Source organism: Hyaena hyaena, unplaced genomic scaffold (genome assembly GCF_003009895.1).
Source record: "Hyaena hyaena isolate Hyena2069 unplaced genomic scaffold, ASM300989v1 scaffold_248, whole genome shotgun sequence".
Classification (NCBI taxonomy): Eukaryota; Metazoa; Chordata; class Mammalia; order Carnivora; family Hyaenidae; genus Hyaena; species Hyaena hyaena.
Genome location: NW_024080881.1, coordinates 1,876,289 through 1,897,608, shown reverse-complemented (window position 1 = coordinate 1,897,608; position 21,320 = coordinate 1,876,289). Strand labels below are relative to the sequence as shown.

General features: G+C 59.1%; 2 protein-coding genes across 6 annotated transcripts; both read right to left on the bottom strand.

Moving 5' to 3' along the window:
• Window positions 1–605: 605 nt before the first annotated feature.
• RAB1B (RAB1B, member RAS oncogene family) lies at window positions 606–7,987 on the bottom strand. Its single transcript, XM_039244869.1, has 6 exons — window positions 7,890–7,987; window positions 6,152–6,224; window positions 5,749–5,844; window positions 5,541–5,636; window positions 2,154–2,285; window positions 606–2,059 (listed from the first exon to the last, which is right to left on the bottom strand). Exons 1-6 carry the CDS (start codon window positions 7,901–7,903, stop codon window positions 1,865–1,867), a joined length of 606 nt encoding a protein of 201 aa, XP_039100800.1. The 5' UTR covers window positions 7,904–7,987; the 3' UTR covers window positions 606–1,864.
• Window positions 7,988–8,711: 724 nt separating this feature from the next.
• Window positions 8,712–18,913, bottom strand: KLC2 (kinesin light chain 2). Of its 5 annotated transcripts, none has more exons than XM_039244911.1 (16): window positions 18,864–18,913; window positions 17,783–18,021; window positions 15,046–15,276; window positions 14,843–14,912; window positions 13,806–14,028; window positions 13,020–13,107; window positions 12,833–12,934; window positions 12,572–12,745; window positions 12,384–12,483; window positions 11,609–11,658; window positions 11,434–11,501; window positions 10,912–11,020; window positions 10,653–10,811; window positions 10,449–10,573; window positions 10,107–10,164; window positions 8,712–9,721 (listed from the first exon to the last, which is right to left on the bottom strand). In XM_039244911.1, the coding sequence occupies exons 2-16, from the start codon at window positions 18,008–18,010 to the stop codon at window positions 9,638–9,640; spliced, it is 1,869 nt and encodes a 622-aa protein (XP_039100842.1). In that variant the 5' UTR covers window positions 18,011–18,021; window positions 18,864–18,913; the 3' UTR covers window positions 8,712–9,637. The 5 variants fall into 5 exon arrangements, with proteins under 5 accessions (XP_039100842.1, XP_039100841.1, XP_039100840.1 ...); XM_039244910.1 differs by lacking the exon at window positions 18,864–18,913 and adding an exon at window positions 18,692–18,834; XM_039244909.1 differs by lacking the exon at window positions 18,864–18,913 and adding an exon at window positions 18,716–18,834 and having other exon boundaries at window positions 17,783–18,057.
• Between the last annotated feature and the right edge of the window lie 2,407 nt (window positions 18,914–21,320).

Sequence of the window (21,320 nt, the reverse complement as noted above, 5' to 3'; positions counted from 1 at the left end):
ACGCACATCCCGGGCAGGTGCCCGCCCCCGTCCCCCGCGTCATACAAGGGGCTCGGTCCACTTGGACGAGCACACACACACACACACACACACACACACACACCCCTACCCTCACATACTGTGTTCTGCACACCGGCGGTGGGGGGGTGGGGGCAGGCTAAGAGGTCTAAAGTGGGAGGAACTTGGCACTGTCCGAAGGGGGTTGGGGCGGGGGAAGAGACACCGGCTTGAACGCAGGGCTACGCAGAGCAAAGCCCGGAGAGGGGGTGAAGGGGATGCGGGCCAGCATGATAGGGCACATCTACGGCCCAAGCTCCCAGCACGGACGGATGTGCGCCTGTGCGGGTGTCGGCGGCTCACCAGGTACTCGCCGATGGCCGCCTGCCTCCCTCGCTGCCGGAACCGTGCTGGGCCCGTGGGGACACCGCAGAAGCAGCAGCAGGCAGCACTCCTGGCTTTAGGAAGTGGGTCAAGGGCTTTCAACAGCAACCCTAGGACACACAGCCCAAGCCAGGACCCCTGTAGGGCCAGCCAAGCCCAGGGCCCCAGCTCCCTTTCCCCGACGGAGACAGCGCCCACCACAGACCACACTCAACCACCACAACTTCCTTGCAAAAACCCTCGGCTCACCGGAGGGCCAGTGGAAATTTATTTATTTTTTGTCCTTTCTGTCTTTCCCCAAGTGGCTTTTCCTTGCAAAATGCCTGACATGACACCAGAGGGGAACCTGGGAGTGGGGGGCACCCCAGTGACTTAAATACAAGCTGGAGGGCAGGGCACAGGTGGGACAGGCGTGAGACAGCACAAGGGACATGGCTTCTCAGGTAGAGACCAAAGGTTTCTTTTTCCGCAGGAAGAAGCTGTGCCGGAGGGCAGGGGGCGAGGATCCTGGGGGGGAGGGGGGAGGCCCTCAACCCTGGGTTTGCACCCACATTCCCCAGAGGAGAAGCAGCAACAGGGTATGAGGACCTGCCCTCACAGGTTCCAAGAACACAGGGGAGGAGAATCAGCCAGAGGTGCGGCCTCAGGGGCAGGGAGGAGGCGCTGGCAGAGTGAGGGTTAAGGCTGGTGCCCGGCCTCTGGCACGGTGGGCCTTCCGCCTCTGCCTGCCTTGGGGACAAAGGGGCACGGTGGGCAGGCAGCACACGGGCCTGGCTCCGGCAGGGCAGGGGGTGGCAGGAGCGGGCTCCCTCTGGGCTCAAGACACAGGCCCAGCACGGCTGCCCGCCCACCTGCTCTAGGTGTGCTCAGACCCCACCGCAGCTGGACGGCTCGAGCTGTGAAGTGTGGCAGGGGTGGGGAGGGGAGGCAGCGAGGAGAGGAAAGGGTGGGCTGCTGGGCCTCTGTGGCCCCCATGCCCTTCCTGAGGTCCAGCCCAGGGCCCTGGATCCTGGGTCCCGGATCCCCTGGTCCCATTCCTGGCCCTGGGCGCTGGCTGCAGCCAGGGACTGCAGTGGCCAGGGAGGCTCTCAGCTCTTGGGGAAGGGGGGTGTGGAGGGGAAGAAGGGAAAAGGGAAGGAGAGAAACCCACTGCAGCATACATGGGAGGCAAGGGAGGGAAACAGAGGAGCCCTCATCCCAAAGAAAGGTGTGTGGTGGGGTACTTTATAAAGTTACCTAGAGGCAGCAGCAGAGCAAGCCCACATCCCCACCCCAGCCAAAGGTCCTGGGTGTCCTCCCTTGGGGGCCTTGACAAAACCGGGGCTCAGGGCAGCAGGCAGATGGGCCAGAGGGAGATTGGGGAGCCCAGGACACCCCAAAGCCACAGACTCAAATGCCCCAGGACAGGGAGGCACCTCCTGCCCCCTCCAGGGGCATCATCTGGAGAAGGTGCCCCCTTCCTGTCCCACCCCACGTGCCCCTCCTAGCAACAGCCGCCACCAGCCGGCTTCACGGGGGTGCTGTCAATCTTGAGGTTGGGCCGCTCACCCCCCGAGGCTGCCCCAGGCCCCATCCGCTTTTTGATCTCAGCAGCCATGGTCATGAATGCCTGCTCGACATTGGTAGCGTTCTTGGCACTCGTCTCCAGGAAGGGGATGCCCAGAGAGTCTGCGAACTCCTGACAAGGGGAGAAGAGAGAAGAGGCGGGGAAGGAGGGTGAGGGGCAGCAGACACCAGCCCACCGTGGGCGGCATGACCCAGGCCCCGCTCACCTTGGCTGTGGTGTTATCCACCACTTTCTTGGTGGTGAGGTCGCTCTTGTTGCCCACCAGGAGCTTATTGACGTTCTCACTGGCGTAGCGGTCAATTTCCTGTAGCCACTGTTTCACGTTGGCGTAGGATTCCTAGAGGAGCCAGAATCAAAAGTTATTCTGCTCTCAACTCCCATCCCTACCCAAGGCCAGGAGAACCCGGGCTTTTAAAAGTGGATTTCCGTGGACTCCTGAGAGAGGCAGGAGCCCTGAGCTCAGGGAACCAGAGAAAGCTTTCTCCTCCCAGGTGGAGGTCTCCTCTCCGACCCCCTCCGTCTGAGACCCCCAAAGCCAAGCCCGGCTCAGCACCAGCTACCTGCCCATAGCCCCAGGACATAAACAGCCCAGGCCTAAGGGACAGCCAGCTCTGCTTCGTGCTGCTCATCTCTCCGAGACACAGAAAAGATTGAAACAAGCGGGGAGCAAATGACCAGAGACCAGAGAGAGGAGACAGAAATGGAAGGGAACCAGGTTAGCAAAGTTCTCACGGTGACCTTAAAATCCCTGTAAGCTCTGAAGTCTTGCAGCCCAACGGTAGGTGGAGGGTCCTTGGAGAGGGGACCCTGGCCTATGAGAGAGATGTGTACCCTAGGAACAAGGCCACACATTCGTTCTGCTTCTGGAACCAAGAGCCTTCTTACACCAGCCCTCCCAACAGCTGGCCACCCCCTTCCCCCTACCCCTGGCTCACAGACAAAGAACTTTCAGGAACATGCTTGAGTTAGAGCCACTTCCCCTTCTTAGGAAACAGAATGTGGGGGGATATCTGACTGGATTCAAACTTACCCCCCTTGCACGTCTCAGGGGCCCTGTGCGCGGCCCTGTGGACAAAGATGGGACAAATACCTAGGTCCTGCGCCAAGGCACCCAGGGGACAGCGGAAGACTAGACCAGGACACACACGGTGGCAAGACAGGGTGAGGAGGGCCGCAGGGATGGAAGGCCGGAGCCGCTGCGGCCCCGGGACTGCCTCTGCCCAGGGAGAGTGCGGCTGACCTACGTCTGAAGGGACAAACCGGCCTTATGCGGAAGCAAGCGGAGGGACGGGAAGGTGCAGGGGAGGAGGAGACACACACCAGGCCAGGGAACGGGGTAGGAGGAGAGGGAGCACGTTGCCTTTGGGGAGTAAGAGGAAGCTGAAGGTTGCCGGACACAGGCCCTGAGCACAGGAGAGGGAAAGAAGCCAGGCCAGGGGACGGAAGGTCTTAGCTTGGCTAAATCTAAACAACCAGGGGCCCACGAAAGTCTTCTCAGGAAGGGAGCAGCAGAAGCACATCTGTGTTCTGGGAAGACAGTCCGAGCAGGAGTGTAGAGGCCAGTTCGGACTGGCAAGAAGATGGGAGACCAACTGGGAAGTGGCTGGAATAATCTAGGGAAGAAATGTGCGCCCTGAGCCAGGGAGTGAGGCAAGGAAGAGCACAGAATTCTGAGTCAAGACCATCCTGGGTTAAGTCTCCAGCTCTGCCACTTACTGTGTGACCCTAGATTTGTCACCTGACCTCTCTGAGCTTCATCTTTCTCACTTCTATAAATCAGTATCTCCCAACAGGGCTGTTGTGAACATGAGCTAATGAATGCAGGCCTGTCTTGTAACAAGTGCTTAATTAGCAGGAGCTGCTATTATCCTCATCACCGCTATTATTACAAGGGAATGGACTTGAGAAAGAAGAGAAGAGAACTGGGGGAGGGAAGAGCTTCCTGGTCAGGCGCGCGGGAACTCTGTTACAAACATGAGGACGCAGGTGCTAGTTTGCAGAGAGATGGTGAGGGCAGTGCAGGACATGCTGAGTTCTGACGCGGATCTGGAGCTCAGGAGAGGCTGGCTAGGGGAAGGGAAGGGTAGGCCTGGAAGCCAAGAAGCCTGGTTCAAACGCTGGCTTTGCCTTTCCTAGTTATGAGACCATGGGCAAGTTACCGAATACCTCCCCACGCTTATTTCATCCAGAGAACAGGGACCCAGGCACTTGGTTCACTGGCTGATATCGTGAAGGTTAGAATTAATACACAAAGTGTCAACAAGGTAGAATACAGAACAAAGGATCCAGGGTGATAGCCCTTTACACAGACCTTACAGAATATAAGGCAGGAACCAAACCACAAGGTGCCCAGATCCATGCAGGGAGAGTCAAGAAGCACAAGATAGGAGGTTGCGGAGGGGGTGGGGGTGGTGGTGGTGGTGGTGACAGTACAGAGCAAACCTGTAAAAATTCACTGAAAAGAGAATTTAATGCAGCAAAAGGTAGGAGAGCTGGAGGCCGCTCTCCCTTCCAAGGAGAGGGAAGAGAATGGAGGAAAAGCCCATGAAAGGTCAGTCAGGGCAAGAATTGAAATGGGGTCATGGGACTTGGCAGCTAGAGGTCCTTGGTGACCTCTGTCTGAGTAGAGAGAGCACAGTTCACTCGCAGCCTGTTGTCCAAAAGGCATCATGAGTTCCGTGAGCCCCAGAACCCGGCTGCCCCTCAGGGCAGGAACTCCCCTAGGCCCAGGGCTGACATAAGCACCTCCATGTCCCCAGGACCCGGCCCCCACGAAGCAACAAGGTTTCGTTGAAAGAACAAAGCAGGCAGAATCAGGTTTTCTGTCCCTGTCACTTAAGGACCTGCCTGGCCCCAAGTAAGTCTCCTCTCCATTCTGACCCATTTCCTCATCTGTAAAGGGGGAACCTAATGCAGACCTCTTTAGAGTGTTAAGAGACCATGGCAGGTTCTGTAAAAACTCTTAAGAACCTGGTGGAACGGTTTCAGGCTGTTAATACCACCACTGCTGCCAGTGACACATGTCTAATGCTGCCACGGCAGCCACTGGGCTCCCACGTCTGCTCACAATGTGCCCAGACTGCAGGGCTCCCTCACCTCCTTGGCTATAAAGCCCTCCAATCGCTTCTCCACAGGGTGTTCACACAGGAAGCCAGGGGCCCAGCAAAGCAACCAATCGGCTGACTAACGCCCCACCACACAGAGGTGCCCCAAGTCTAGAAGAAGGTGGCAAGTCTGGCCAGGAGTTGTGAGGCCTCGTTCTGCCGACACCCCGCGGCAGGGCCTCGGGAGGACGTGCCGCTGCAGCAGCAGCTGTTTCCCTCCTCGTGAAAGGAGTCTGAGCACAGTCTCCCTTCCAGGCAGCATCCGGAAGAGAGGATGAGAAGAGTAAAAAAAAACAAGAACCAAAGACCTGGGGCACCTGACTGGCTCGGTGGGAACATGTGACTCTTGATCTCAGGGTTGTGAGCTCGCCCCCATGCTGGGTGTGAGGATTGCTTAAAAAAATAAATAAGTAAATAAAACCTTGAGAAAAAAAGAACAAAGATCCAAAGCCGAGGAGGCAAAGCTGGGGATGGGACCCCAGGAGTACCTGGTCGGTGACATCATACACCACAATGATGCCATGAGCCCCCCGGTAGTAGCTGGAAGTGATGGTCCGGAACCGCTCCTGACCAGCTGTGTCCCACTACAAGAGAGCAGGAGGGAAGGGAAGGACAGGTCAGCTCTGGGCTGTGTGCCGAGTGCCCTGTCCCAAGGCAGCTGCCTCTGCACCCGGGACTGGGAAGAGCGACACTCACGATCTGAAGTTTGATGGTTTTGCCATCCAGCTCGATGGTTCGGATCTTGAAGTCCACCCCGATAGTGCTGATATAGCTCTCCGTGTATGTGTCATCCTGGAAAAGTGGGGACCAGTGACATGGCCTGGGTGAACAGGCCCAGAGCCCATTTGGAAAACGTCCCTCCAGGTCCCTGCCCCAGCCGACCTTGTAACTGCTAAGCACCCTCCCTCCCCCCACCCCACCGTCGGCACCCCAACCTGCCAGCCCTGTGTCTTTGTTCCATCAGAGATGCTGTTAGGAGGTCCTGCGACTTCATCCTCGGTGTCTAAGGTCTTGCAACTACTGTCCTCTGGGCTGACCCCTCTCCCTCCTGCCACCAGCCAGGACCCCAGATGGACGGTACGGGAGGCTTCTTACTCACAGCAAACCGCAGAAGCAGGCATGACTTGCCCACGCCCGAATCACCAATCAAAAGCAGCTTAAACAGGTAGTCACTGGAGAGAGAGGAAGGGAAGGCGTGAAGGAAGGCAAGGAGTCCACCCGCCACGCCATCCTGCCGTCACAACTACGGCATTCTCCCAGGCTGTGAGGCTTGCCTTGGTTTAGAGTATTAAGGTGCTTGCAAGATCCTCCCACGAGTCCCGGGCAGGGGAGGGCCGACCCCCTCCCATCCCCAGTATTACAGCTGGCCCGAAGGACTGAGTCTAAATTCCCAGCTTACAGAGAAGGAAACTGAGGCAGAGAGAGAGACATGAGTTGCCAAGGATCAGTCATTAGGGGAAAAAGCTGGACGTCCTATCCTGACTCCTGACAGACTCCTCGGTCTCGGGGCCAGTAGAGGCTATTCAGGGAACCCCCTATACACTGCCCTGGGGCCTACCTGGCTTGGCAGGGGAGGGACCCAGAAGTGGAAGCTAGGGCCCAGCCTAGAACTTAAGGGAACCTCTATGTAAAGAGCCTGGTCTGAAGCCTCTAAGAAGAGGTTGTCAACAAGTAGCAATAAGAGCGGTTACAACACATTGATTCCTACTGGTGCCTGGCCCTGCGCTAACACTTCAGGTGCATCATCTCATTTACGGCTCACAACAGCCCTGTGAAGTGGATGGGGTTATTCCCAACTAAGCAGGAAACCGGAGGTCAGAAGAGGGAAATGACTTGCCCTAAGTTACACAGCTGTTAACTTTAAGACTGGAAACCAGGTTCAGACTCCAAAGTCTCTGTGAGAGCCTGTTGGTTCCCTTCTGTGTCCCTGATAATCCAGCTCAGAGCTGCACCCTTCCCCAAGGAAATCTGAGGCTTGGATCTGGAGGAGAAAAAGGAAGTGGCAGAAGAGGAAGAAGGTAACTGACACTTGGGGAAACCTGTCAATGAGAAGTCCAGGGCAGGGATGTGGGCCACCTACCCGCAGGGGGAGTGACCAAGAAGTGGGGAGAGTCTGAGGTACAGAGAATCCCACTGGAAGGGGAGAAACAAATGCCACATTCATCTAAACTTCATCGGCAGCGGGACGGCGAAGGGAAGGGGTGTGACGATGGCGCTGGGGGCCTGCGCAAAGGTGAGGAGACGGCGGGAAGGGACTGGCCTCCAGAAGCGGCAGGACAGCCAGACCCAGGCATGGGGCAAAGCGGCAGCCCGGAGGGGAGGACCCACGGGAGAGCGACCCGGAGCGGTGCCTCGGGGCCTCCCGCGCCTGACCAGCCCCTGGAACAGGATCCCGGGAGAACGGGAAGAACAGAAAGACTGACTGTCTGACCTAAAGGGCCCGGGTCTGGACCCGCTCCACAACGCCGGGCCAGCCGTCAGCACCCAGACCGCCACGCTCAAGCAGCAGGTGGGGAAACTGAGGCCAGGAGAGACCGAGGCTGCAGGGTCACCTGACCGATAAGGCCTGGTAGGGGCCGGTGCTTCGAGCTCCAAGTAGTGGCCCTCGAGGTCGCAGTGTCTGAGCGCCAGGTGCAAGAACTCGGGGTGCCGAGCCGGGGTCCTGGGGCCCCCGGGGGGAGGGGCAGGACCCGGATGTGAGGGGGGGGTCAGCGGAAGAGGGACCCGGATGTGGGGGCGCCGCGCAGTCCTGACCCAGACCGGACAACCCCGGTAAGTGTACAGCCCCGTACTCGGGATCGAGGCTGCGCCGGACGGCGCGGGCGGGGCTCACTCACTATTCGGGGTTCATGGCGGCGGCGGTGGCCCGCTCGGTCGCTCCCAGTCAGCTCTGCTCCGCCTCCCGTTCCAAGATGGTGGCCGCTCCGCCCCAGAGGCCCCGCCCGCGACGCGCAGGCGCAAACATTCCCGACTTGGGTCTTGCGGCGTTGCTTCTCGGAACTTGTAGTCTCCTTGCTTTGCCCAACTCACCCCCCCGCTGCGCAGGCGTAAACCCGAGGTCGTGTCTCCTCGCTCACGCCCCATCATCGCCGCGCATTGCCTTCTGGGGCTTGTAGTTCACTCCCCATAGCTGTACCTGGGATTGATGAAATCGCCCGGGAGCCTGGCTGTGTCCCGACCAGGAAAGCTCAATTTAAGGCTGGGGTTGACACGTTTCATGTCTGTCTGCCAGAGGTGGTCATCCCTATCCTCTCAGCTCCTGGAGTTAACATTATAAGTTCATTTATTTGGGGTTCTTGGTGTGCTGGTACCCTTAACTCAGATGCAGCCCCGGAAGGGTGTCGTCACCTACATTTTCTAGATAGAAACGTCGACCCTCGATAACTCGCTCAAGGTGAAACAGCTAAGTAAGGGGAAGAGTTCAAAGCCTGCGGTCTCTAGAATCCCAGAGATGAAGGTGGTTAAAAAAAAAAACCCTAAACCTGCGAGACCCCCAAACAAATCCGGGATAGGAGCAAAATATCTGGGCTTCGGCCGCGCGGGACCGGACATGAGCGACACACACAAACGCTCGCTCGCTCGCTCGCATCCTCTCCCGCCCTCAACCCCAACCTAGAGACGCTAGGAGACCTCGGCCTCCGCTCCAAAACAAGCCCGGCTCAGATTCAAACGGTCTTTATTTCTACAGCAACATTTGAAAATAGAAAGCGACCGCCTCACCCCCAACAGGGACAGCCCCTCCTGCCACAGGGGGCTTCTCTGCCCCTCGCGAGAAGCTGCAGGCGTGGGAGGAGGCGGGGCAGGATGGCTCGACGGGCGGTGCCCGGGGCGGGGTCAGGCCGTGCCTGGGCGGGGCCGGGCGGGAGGGGCAGTGCATAGGCCGGGATGCTGGGCAGGGCCCGGCGGTGAAAGGACGGGCAAGGGGAGGGCTCTCCGTCCAGGGGCGTGGGGCGTTGGTGGGGCTCAGCGCGCCCCTCAGAGGCGAGGAGGAGCGCGAGAGGGCCCAGGGAACCCTTTGGGGGAGGCGCTGCCTCCCCTTCCCCCCTCCCCAGATGTAGAGCTTGGGCGATACCACCGCGCGGAATGGGGGTGATTAAGGCCTGGGCGGTACCACTAGAGAAGGGCAGGGTGAGGGGAGAACCGGGGAGTACCGTGGGCTGAGGGGAGGGGCGCGGCCAATAACTTATTTCTCTATATACAGAAGCAACGGCCGGGGCGGTGGGGGGTGGGGGGGGGCAGGAGTGCTGAAGGGACGGCAGGTGCTCAGTGTTCTTGTCTTCGGAGCCTGGGGAGGGCAGGCCGCTGAGTCTCCACCTTGGAGACCCTGACCAGCCCCTCACGCTGGCCCTGAACCTAAAGAGGGGGCCCTGCTGGATGGAATAAATAAGGGGTAGAGCTGGAGCGGGCAGGCCCAGCCTCCAGGGCTTAGGGCTGAGATGACAAGGGAGGAGGTTACCCTGAGATTGAACAGAAAAGACAGGGGTCATCGGGAAAGACACGTGGGGCAAGCAGCAGGCCCATGCGAAGGGCTGGGGCTGGGGACAGTGCCGGGTGGAGGCTCTGGCAACTGGCTGCCCCTTCAGGATTAGCCCACGAGGGAGCTTCGTCGGGAGAGGTCCATGGAGCTGGAGCTGAGGGTGCGGCTGTCAGAGAAACCTGTGCCTGCAGGCTGTCGGCGGAAGGGGCAGGCGGCTCAGCTTCTGGCTGCTGCCAGTCTGTATTTTCCCCAGCCACAAGGGGCCTGATCGGCCAGAAGCCCTGAGCTGGGCCCCTGGCCACGCCGTGGTGCTCTGACACTCCTGCCCACCTCCTCAGTCACTGTGTTGGCCCTGGCCACTTGCACATCCCCCCCCCCCCCCCCGCAGGAGCTGGGTTTCCCTCACTTGTCTTCCCCGTGTCCAGCCCAAAGCCAGGCTTAGCACAGAGCTGGAAATGTTGCTAGATAAATGGACGTGATCGACAAGCTTGGCCAGGTACACAGGACGTGCAGCCTTTGGGCCGCCGGGCCTGGGCTTCGGCTGCCCCGTGCTGCCCCAACACCCACCCAGCCATACCTGGACAGGCTCTTCCACACTCTTGTTGAGGAAGTTGAGAGAACTAGCCCGCTTCATCCTGAGGGGAAAGGAATGTCTGGATTTGCCCAGGGTGAATGGGGCGGGGGGGGGGGGAGGGGGGGAGGAGGAATGTGGGAAGGGGTCGGGTTGGGGCTGGAAAGGGAGGCTGATGGGAGGGGAGCCGATGTGGTGGGTGGTGAAGTTTGAGAGAGACGAGGGAGTTCACCTGGATCAGGACCTCATCCAGGGTTGGTGGGTTATTGGATGGGTTCTTGAGAGGCTCGCCCTGGGTGGGCAGCGGCAGTGGGGGTTGGGGGGCGCCGATCAAGGTCAGAGGCTCACCTGGGATTAGGAGGCTCCTGGGGGCCACCACCCTGCAACTTCTTCACCAGCATCTCACTGCTCCGCCGCAGGGCATCTCGGAGCTTCCCAAAGGAGCCACTGCGCCGCAAGGAGCCACTGCCGTCCTGTGGAGAGGACGTCCTGCGTGGCTCTAGGCCACACGGACTACACAGCCCCCTGGCCCACCCAAGACCCCAGACTCACCCCGCTCCACTCAGCTGCAGGCCCTGCCTCCTCGAGTTCAGACTCGGGCCGCGCCCCAGCGCCCCCGGCCGCATCCCGGCCGCCCCGGCGGTCTCCCCGCCCACCGCTGCTATCTTTCAGCAATTCCACCACCTTGGTCTGGCTCGCAGGGTCCAGGCCCTGAGGGAGAGGCAGGGCTCATGAGGTGGAGCCACGAATCCTGACTGGAGCACACAGGGCCAGGGTGCCCTGCCCACACCCCTCGTGCCTGTTGCCCCACCTGCTTGCGGCTTCGGCTGGCACAGTCCTCCAGGGTATGTGCAGCTTCTAGCTTGCCCTGGCGCCGGTACAGGGCCCCCAGGCTGCGCAGGGTCGTGTTGACCGTGGGGCTGTGGATGGGAGAGCGGGATAGCCAGGGACCTGGCCCATCCGGACGCCCACCCTGGGCCCGAGGACCCATCCGGCCAACCAGGTTCCCCCCCCTCCCGTGTCAGGCCCTGGGCTTGTGCTAGACTCCCCTGGCTCGGAATCACCCCAGCCCCAGCCCTGTGTGGGACGCTGCCCCCAGGACTCAAAGCTGGGAGAACCAAGGGCAAGATAGTCAGCTGTCCTGGTGCAGAAAGCCTTTTGGGGACAGGTGGCCTGTGACCTAGGTCTTGAAAGACAGGCGGACAAAGAAGAGGTGTGTGTTCTGGGGGTGGGCATTAAGGAGTCCAGAGCCTGGACTCGGCGCCCGCTCAGGATGCCGTTTCCCGGCCGCCTGCTCTCCTTCCCGCCCCGCCCCGCCCCATCGTCCCCTCACCTGTCTACTTTACAGGCCTTGTACCAGCTGCCATATTCCCCATAGGGCGTGCTGTCCCGCCGCTTGTCCTAGGGGGAAGGCATGGTCGGCGGAGGTGGCAGGAGTCTCTCCCTTCTACACATCCCTAGCCTCACCCTCCCTCCCCGGGCCACCCCAGCCCTGCCCACAGAGCTACCTTGCTCTCTTCCCGTTCCTCTGCGTGCATCCAGATGGGCTTGTTGTCCCCTGGGGGGAGAAAGGGGGCTGTCACCAGCCTCCCACATAGGCTTCTCCTGGTTGAAACATAGGACTGGGGTCTGGGGAGGAGGTCGGGGTACCCGGGAAGGATCAGGGTTGGGCTTTGTTGAATGAATGAATGTATGAATGAATGAATGAATGAATGGGTGAACAACAACAACAAAAAAACCAGACTCAGAACATTACTGACCCTCTTCTGGAGCAAAGAGATGACAGGGCACAGGCCTGCGCTTGTGGGGCTTGCGACTGAGGGTTGGGGGAAGCGGATCCTTAAACACCTCAAGCCCACAGCCTGAGACGTGTGCTAGGCCTAACCGATAAGCCGGGCTGAGCAATGTGCTAGGCCTAACTGATAAGCCGGGCTGAGCAATCGCACAGCAGGAAATGACTGACCATAGGGGGCCAGTCGGTGACTTCCTGGAGTCAGGGAGACATTTGGGGTGGAGCAGGAATTGCCCAGCAGGGGAGGGGAGGGGAGGGGAAGAGACTTTGCGCCAAGGGCACGGGGTATGCAGAGGCTGCATAGGTACCAGCAGGACCCAGGAGGCTGTGTGAGTCGGGGGTGTGTGTTCACATGTGCACACGGAGGCTGGGGGCCAGCCAGACCCCACAAGGGCCTGCCCAGCTGAGGTATTTGCCCGGGACGCGGATGGCTGGGTGAGCCTGTATTGTGCGAGTCGGGGGCGGGGGGCACACGGTAGCCACAGACTCACCATTGACAGAGCCAAACTCCTTCTCATGAGCCCGGGTGAGAATCTCCTTGTACAGGGTCTCTGCATCCTGGTACTTGCCCTGTTTAAGGTAGCAGGAGGCCTGCGGGGAGGGGGCCAGAGGGTGAGCGGGGTGCGGGGAGCTGAGCCTCTTCCTTCCTTGCTCCCACCCGACTCCCGGCCAACGGTACCAGGTTGTTCTTGGTTTTGGCCACGTTGGGGTCATCGGGCCCGAGGCGCGTGGCGTAGATCTCCAGTGCCCGCTGGTAGTAGTACTCCACTTCCTCGGCTTTGCCCTGGTTCTGGCACAGCAGGGCCAGGTTGCTCAGCTGCTTGGCCACATCTGGATGAAACTTGCCCAGGACCTGGGAGGGGAGTGGGGGCCAGTGGCTGGGCTCAAGGCCGGCCGAGGCCCCCAGATGCCAGGCCCGACCGGCCCTGCCCGCTCTCACCTTCTCCCGGATTTCCAGCGCCCGCTTGCACAGTGGCTCAGCCTCCTTGTACTTGCCCCGCTTGCCATATAGCACTGCTAGGTTGTTCAATGTTGCGGCCACCTGGTGGGTGGGAGAATGGAGGTCAATGACCTGGGGCCCTGCCTGGGGCCGGGGCAGCCCCCACCTCCCACCCACCCTCACTCACAGCCGGGTGGTCCTTGCCCAGTGTCTTTTCACGGATGGCCAGGGCATCGTTGAGCAGGTGGGCAGCCTCTTTGTACTTGTTCTGGTCCCTGGGTGCAGGAAGCATGGTAAGTAAGGGCTGTCCTCCAGCCCAAGGCCCTCCCCCGGGGGTCCCAGATCTCTATGGTGACGCCTCTTGTATTTGAGGATGAGAGGCCATGATTATGACCCAGAGCTCAGGGAGACTTGTTCAGCCAGCAGATTGGGGGGGACTGTGGACAGTCCACTCACAACGCACCAGGGCATTGAGTGCCGGGGTATGAGCCAGAGTCCCCTAGATCTGCCACCCGACCCCCACTCCACTGCCTCATGCCCGGTGCCCCTTGTTATCTATTCTTCAGGGCCTTTGCTCGTACTGCTCTTTCTGCCAAGGGAAAACTTTTCCAACACTGTCATGCTCTGGACAACTCATCTTTCACCAAAGACCCAATAAGCCGTAATGCCTGGAGAAGCAGTGATATCCTGGTATCCTTAGGATCTCCATGAGCTGCCCCGGTGCCTACTTATGCCCAAGCCTTTCTCCTCCAATGGACTAAACCTTATTCACATCTGTAGCCTAGGTTCACAGAGGCCTAGGCGTCCTGTGGGCTCAGCACCCTCTGGACACACGCTCCTTCTCTCTGCCCAACTGCCCAGTGGAGCTGAGTCCTGGCCCACACCAGGGACTGAGGGTTCCCGACCCAGGGCTGGAACCTTCAGAAAGTGTGCAGGCACTCCCACGGATGACTGTGGCCCCAGGAGCCCTCACCGATAGACCAAAGCCAGGATGTTCAGCATGGTGGCAACATCAGGATGGTCGTGGCCCGATGTCTTCTCCAGGTCTTCGAGCGCCTGCTTGCAGAGTGGCACGGCCACCTCGTAGCGGCCTTGGGAGGCGTACTGAATCACCAGGTTGTGCAGGGTGCGGAGCCGTGCTGGGATTTCATAGCCCCCGTGCTGGGCAGCCACATCCCCTCCTCCAGGGCTGGGGGCTGCAAGGCCAACGGCAGATCAGATGTACCAACTGGGCTGGGCTGGCACACCCCGGCCACGTCTTTGACCTACTGACATGTGGCTCTGGGCAAGTCACTATTCTGCCTCAGTTTCCCCATCTGTAGAATGGGTAGAATCCCAACCCCAATACCTCAAGCCCTGTGTTCTAGGGCAAGCCACCTAACCTCCAAGCCTTGGCCTCCCGTCTGTAGAACGGAGCCTCGACAGCTGTAAGTGCTGGCCCAGGGCTCAGTACTGCACATGCCTCCCCCTTTAACCCTCAGAGGCGGCTCAGAGAGGGAAAGAAACCAGTGGTCCCAGAACAGCTAGCGGCAGAGCAGGACTTAACCCTAGGCCAGGCTGCTCCAACGCTCTGAATTATGATAACCTGTTCCTCAGGGCTTAGGCGGGGAGTAGCCCTTTTAAACTCTGCCATGCGGTGGGGCGGCGCCTGGGTGGCTCAGTCGGTTAAGCATCCGACTCTTGATTTCAGCTCAGGTCATGATCTCACAGTTCGTGAGTTTGAGCCCCGCGTCGGGCTCTGTGCTGACAGCTCAGAGCCTGGAGCCTGCTTCGGATTCTGTGTCTCCCCTTCCCTCTGCCCCTCCCCCGCTCATGTTCTATTTCTCTCTCAAAAATAAAAATACAAAACATTTTAAACTCTAACATGCTGGGATGTGATGACCAGAAATGAGGCATGAAAGACCATGGTCGCCTTTTGGTCTCCGTTTCTGGTGACCTCTGGGTCCCAAGGACAAGGAGTTTGCACAGCCCTCCCTCCCCCTGCCCCCAGAACCAGCTGCCCCTCTGCACCTGGGCTCTGTTCCTCCTCGTTGGGGAACAGGTCATCCAGAGAGTCTTTGGGGGCGTCCCCCTTCTCCTCCTGGGGAGGACAGAACGAGTGTCAGGGAAGGCGGGGCGCGGTAGCCCAAGTGTCAGCGGCTGGGTCAGAGCCAGCCGTGCTACCCCCCAACCCCCCGCCCAATGGCCTTGCAGCGGCCGCGCCAGGGGCTCACGCTGGGGGAAGTGTCCTCATCCAGCTTGCGGATCTGGCTCATGAACAGCAGGTGCTGCTTCTCCTCCTCGAGCTGGGCCACAGCCTGCTCGCTGCGCTGCAGCTTCTGCTGAGTTCCCGCCAGCTCCTCTCGCAGCCACTGGTTCTCCTGCACCAGGCGCCGCACCTGGGCCCGCAGCTTCTGCTTTTCTGACTCCACGGCCCCCAGGTGGCTCGACAGCGCCAGGATCACCTGTGGCGGCCAGCCAGGACGCGGGGTTAGAGCCTTGTCCGCCCCCCAGCCTGGGCCTCCTGGGGTGCTGGGGCCTGGCCCTGCCTCTGAGGAGCTACAGGGCTGATCATCAAGGGAGTGTTCCCGCAAGGCCCCAAACGAACCCTAGTCCAAGACCTAAACCCAAGAGATTTGGGGATCCCCCGCTACTTCCCTCCTTCTGGGGTCAGGAGCCCTGGGCTCCCCGGCCGACTCTGCTGGACTCTGAGATACGCCATCCACTTTCCTGGGCCTCCAGCTAGTCCTCTGCACTAAAAATCCAGTCCCCGAGGCGCCTGACTGGCTCAGTCGGTTAAGCATCCGACTTCGGTTTAGGTCATGATCTCGAGGCTTGTGGGTTCGAGCCCCGCCTCGGGCTCTGCACTGACGGTGTGGAGTCTGCTTGGGATTCTCTCACTCTCCTCTCTCTCTGTCCCCTCCCTGTTGTGCTTTCTCTCTCGGTCAAAATAAATAAGTAAACTTAAAAAAAAATCCAGTTCCCACCTCCTTGGGTTCATCACGAAGACGGCTTGTTGGGGTGTTGCGTTCTCCGTGAGCTAGTCATTCCCTTCTCTTCCTTTGTCTGTCCCGGGGCTTGGACTCAGGCCCTGTTGCGATAGCCACTATAGCGCTGCCCCCCGCTCCACGGCTAGCAATCTCCTAAGAACTCTGATAAATGGCTGGAGGGCCACTGAAAGACCCCATCCTGACTTCCGCCAAGGTAAGCCCTTGCCCTTTTGCAGTCCCCGGAGGGGACAGGTGTCTGTGTCCCAAGCCTTCAGATGGTCTGGGAACCACCAGGGCAGGGGACCCAGAGGCCTCAGCTTCTCCTCCCAACCTCTAAGGCTCTTTTTCTGAGCTTTTAGGCTCTTCCTGCCTTGGAGGCTTGCATAGGATCTACTCTTTCTCCACCCTTCACAGCCAGGGTCATTTCTGCAGCCCCAGGAAAGCAGGCACTTTCCTCTCCCTCCATGCCTCCCTCTTACCCATCTGTGTCAGCGCCTTCGCACACCAGGAGGGAGACCCCTGTGTGTTTATCTCTGCACCTGGCAGCCACCTGGCCAAGGAGGGGATGACCAGCACCCTGCCATGCCAGAGGGCCAGGCTGTCTGGGACCCTGCTCTTTGTCATGCATTAGCAAACGCAGAAGTGACAAGTGTTTTCACATCCACGAGCTTTTTGAAAAATTCCCTCCACAGCCTGGCAGTATATACAGCAGATGGCATGATCCTTATTTTAAAGACAAGGAAAGCGAGATATTACCACCTGCCCAAGGATCATGGAGCCAGGCGGTGTCTCAGCCAAGATTTGAAGGGGCCAAGACTCTTTCCCCCGGAGAAAGCATGTACTCCAGTGTACCCCAGGGCCTCGTGAATATCCCCGCCTGCATCTCGTCCAGGCAGCCCCAACTTAAGAGGACCAGCACAGAACCCCGGTCACCTAGGGGTTCTTTATATATATATCTATCTATATATAAAGATATATATATGCATATCTTTAAAAAATAAAAAAACATATACATGTTTTAAGTAATATCTATGCCCAACGTGGAACCTGAACTCACAATCCTGAGATCAAGTCGCATGCTCTAATGACTGAGCCAGCCAGGTGCCCCAAAGGGACCTTTCAAAAATCTAAGTCAGAATGTGTCTCTTGACTCCTAAAGCCCTCCAAAGGCTTCTTGCTTTCCTGAGAATACAACCCAAACTAATGAGGTGCAGTGCAATCTGGTCCCTGCCTTCTCCACAGGCCTCTTCTGTCCCTCTTCTTCCCCATGAAGCTCTAGCTAGACAGGTCTTCTCTCAACTCTCCCACTACAAGAGCTTTCCTACCTCAGGACCTTTGCACATGCAACCTCTCGCCTTCCTCCCTTTTCTGGAGGCTGGTTCATTCCTTCCTTCAGGTCTTGGTTTAAATGTCACTTCCTCAGAAGTCTTGCCTGACCACTAAATAACACCTCCTGCCATAAGCTATCACAAGACCTTGTCCTTTTCTCTGGAGAACTTATCACCAGATGTAACAATATATATGTGTGTTTCTGACTCTCTCCCCAGTGGACTTGTCTGTCTTGTCGGATCTGCCTCCCTGGCACATAACAGATTGCCTGGCACATAGTAGGCACTTGACAAGTTGCCTGTGAAGGAACAAATAAGAGAATGAATGGGGGGTGGGGGGTTCTTAAGGATTTCCTTTTTGCTCTCCTATGCTTTTTGTTCTCCTATGCCATTCAGTCTCTGCCGCCCGTCAGAGAAGCCAGGAACAGGGTTCTGTGTCCAGGCTAAAGGATGATCAGGCTCTCCTGAGGCAAGGCACAGCTGGGGTCTCCAAAGCCCATTTGTTTTTTCAACAGATACTACTGGAGTCTTACCATGGGGCTCCAGAGGCCGCATGGTTCCCTGCTCAGATTCTGTTCCTACATTGCCAGGTTTCCTCTGGAAGGCTCCGTCCCTCCCTTGACCTCCCACCTCGGCATCCCAGGCCAGCCTACCTGGGCCTCCCCCAGACCCAGCTCGATGGCTTCTAGGGAGCGACGCAGGAGAACACAGCGCTCCTGTGAGCCGGGCTCTGCCTCGCCGGCTTCATGTGCTACCAGGGGAGCGAGAAGGGCGCGATGCTCCCCGCGCAGGGTCTCCAGGCCTTGGATGACGGCCTTGGTGCCCAGCACGATCTCATCCTGGCTCAGCTTCTCCTCCCGCGGAAGCACCATCGTAGCCATGGCTGTGCCGCCTGTGAAGGCGAGGAGGCGGGCAGGCGGTGCCGGGCCTGGGGCCGCACCGCCGTCCGCCCCGGATTAGGTAAACACCTCCAGTCCCCGGACGCCTGGGTCCCCAGGGTGTCCGGGTCCCCCCGCCGGCGGCCCGTACCGTGCCCGCGCTCGGCCTACAGGGGGCGCGCCCAGGACGTCTCGGCCCGGGAGACGCAATGCGGTGAGGCCGGACCCGGCTTCGGTCCAGACCACTGGGACTGGCGGCCCAGTCTCGGGACTACCCCGGCGGCTCCCTTAGCCAGGACAGGGAGCACCGGAGGACAGGCCTACGGGGATCGTGCAGGCTCACTCCCGTACGGGAGACCCCGGTCCCTCGAGGAGATCCAGCCCCAACCACCCCGGCAGCCCCTTCCCCAACAGGCAGGCCGAGCCACAGTGCCCCTCCGCCAGGGCAGGCCGACCATGGGGAGACTCTCCCCCTAAAGGAGCTAGAGACCTCAGCGGCTACCTTGTCTCCCCACCCGGGGCCGCGCCCACAATGACCCCTCCCCATAGGTCGGCGCAACGCCCGGAGGACCCCTCCCCTGGAAAGGCCGAACTCCCGCCCCCGGCCACGCAGGACCGCGCCCCCTCCCAGCAGGCCGGCCCCGCTCTCCCACAGGCCGCGCCCACGACGACCCCTCCCCTCTCCCGGCCGGATCGGCCCACGCAGACCTGCGCCTCCCGCTCCCGCCGGGCTCCTGCTCGGGTTCCGGCTCCCGCCCCGCTTCACCCGGACCGGCAGCCGTGAGCCGGTCCCGCCGCCTCCATCCCGCCGGCCTTCCCAGCAGTCCCTGCGCCGCCTTAAAGGTGAAGCCTCTACCTCGGCGGCGTCGGAGGGGGCGAAACACGCTCTTCTCTTCCCGCAGGCTGCCTTAAAGGAGCGTGCAAGCCGGGCCCGCTCCAGGCTCCAGGGGGACTGGGGCGGGGCCATCCCATGCGGGGGCGGGGCCACCGATGGGCGGGGTGGGGGCTCCCCTGAGGCACCGCTTTCCAGCTGCCACCACCCACGCCCCTGCGGCCTTGGATTCCTCGACTGTAAACCTTGCGGTGGCCGTGGCCGCAGGGATGGGGAGAGAGGCTCGGGAGATCGTGAGCCTGAAGAGCCTGAATGCACCCAGTGCCACAGCCAGAGAGGACGTCGGGAGAAACCGAGGCGCAGGAAGAAGGCCTGGCCTCCTCCGAGTCCGGAGACTCAGAGACTTTTGACAATGTATTGACATTTATTGACGTTTATTGAGGTCGTTGCCACTTGCTGAGCGCTTACTGTGTGTCGGGCGCTTTGATGCTTTGAATGCGTTTACTCATTTAATGCTCACAAAGACCCGCTGAAGCGAGCGAGCAAGCGAGCACTGCTTTTTATCTGCATCTCCCAGATCTGACCCCAGACTCATTTGTCTCAGAGACTGATTATGACCCTCACCCAACTCTTTCAGAACTATGTCCCTGTGGACATAGGGATTCGTGGTATCTTAGGGCTGCTTTCTGGGGCAAAGGCTTCTGGCTCTTAGGGAGAAAAGGATGGTAAAGGGGAGCTGGGCATCTGCTCAAACAGAGATTTGGGCCCCTGGGGTTGAGCACAAGTGCTCTTTGTCGACCAGGCCCAAGGCAAGGTGATGTCACTCAGAGCTCCGATTAAATGTCACCTCCTCAAAGAGCCTTCTTTGATCCCCAGTCCCCCATGGAGACCCTCCAGTCCATCTCTCTATAGCACTTATCCCTTCTAATATTTTTCTTGTTGATTTTGTCTCCTCCCTCCAATACCGGCCAGGACCTGTCTTGTTCACCCCCACAGTACCCCCGGCCAGCCACATAGCTGCACTCAGTAAATGCTGGTTTTTCTTAAAAAGGATGGAAGGGTGCACCTATTGGCTTTGCCAAATTCCTTCCAGCCCCAGGGTTTTGGTCAAATGCTCTGCAGCCCTGGATTGGCAGCTACTCTGGCACGGCCCCAACTGCTTCTAGGTCGATGTCACTAGTGAGTGACAGCAGGATTGGACCACCTGAGGCACAAAACCCGCACAAGGCCTGGCACTGGTACCTGAGGAACCCCGGGGGGGGGGGTGTTTCCTCGAGTCAGGGGGCTCAGACTCAGAGTCCACCAGCTTCAGTGTCCTAAGTTTCTCCTTAGCCCCCAAAGTGCCTGCCGCAGAGTTCATGGGCACCAAACTGAAGCTCTCTCTTCAGGAAGAACAGCCTTTCTCTTTTGCCAATGGAGATATTTGGTGAGGACAGTGGTGCCCCACCCAGTCTTCTCCTTGTCTACACCGACAAACACTATCCCTTTACTCACCCCTGCCCCAGGTTCCTGAGCCTTCTCCATCCCAATTTCTCATTTCAGGGTGTATGTTAGGTGTCAGTCCATACGCTGCTCAGAATGCGGTGCTCAGTCCAGGGCTCGGGGAGCCAGACAGGGAGTGAACTTCACAGATCACAGAGGGATGGTCCCCCCTTAATGAGAGTGCCCCCCGTCCACTGTGAAGTCGCAAGTCAGGCTAATTTTGACAGCCACCACACTGTATCCGCTCGGGGTCAGCTGGTCAGCTAAACCTAGATCACGTCCATCCTGGTTATATGCAGTGGGTTATCGCAGATCCTTGTGCTTCCGCCAATTATTTTTTTTCCCAGTGATTTTTAAAGGTAGCTAATACAGTCCTATGATGCAAAATTCAAAAGGCAGATACAAGTTACAAAAAAACTACTTCTTTCTCTCTGACCACTGTCCTCAGCCCTTCCGCTCTCTGCCACCACTCCCCCACCGACCCCAGGACCTCCTACTGTGACCGGTGTCTGGTGTTCATCTTTTAGGCTGTTTGCGTTAGCGCAGAGATTGTTTATCCTGTAAATTTCATGTGGTCAGTGTTCTTCCAAGGCCCTGCGGGTTGGAGTCTTTGGTGTTTGGGGGCCCGTCTTCCTTAGCCCTTACTTCGGCCTTGTCTCCCAGAGGAGTGCTGGCTAGGGTGTGATAATCCAACCTCCCATGTAGGGAAACTCCATTGGACCATGACTGCATTTCCCAACTTGCCAGCAAGTTCCTGGGGAGGAAATGGAATCTGAAGCTCAGGGCCCCTTCGTCATTTCTACCGAGGCTCAGTTTCTGAATCTCTTGTGAAGGGACTTAAAGGGCTTTTTTTTTTTTTTTCTTATAAAAACTTTTTGGGGCGCCTGGGTGGCTCAGTCGGTTGGGAGTCCGGCTTCAGCTCAGGTCATGATCTCACAGTCCGTGGGTTCGAGCCCCGTGTCGGGCTCTGTGCTAACAGCTCAGAGCCTGAAGCCTGCT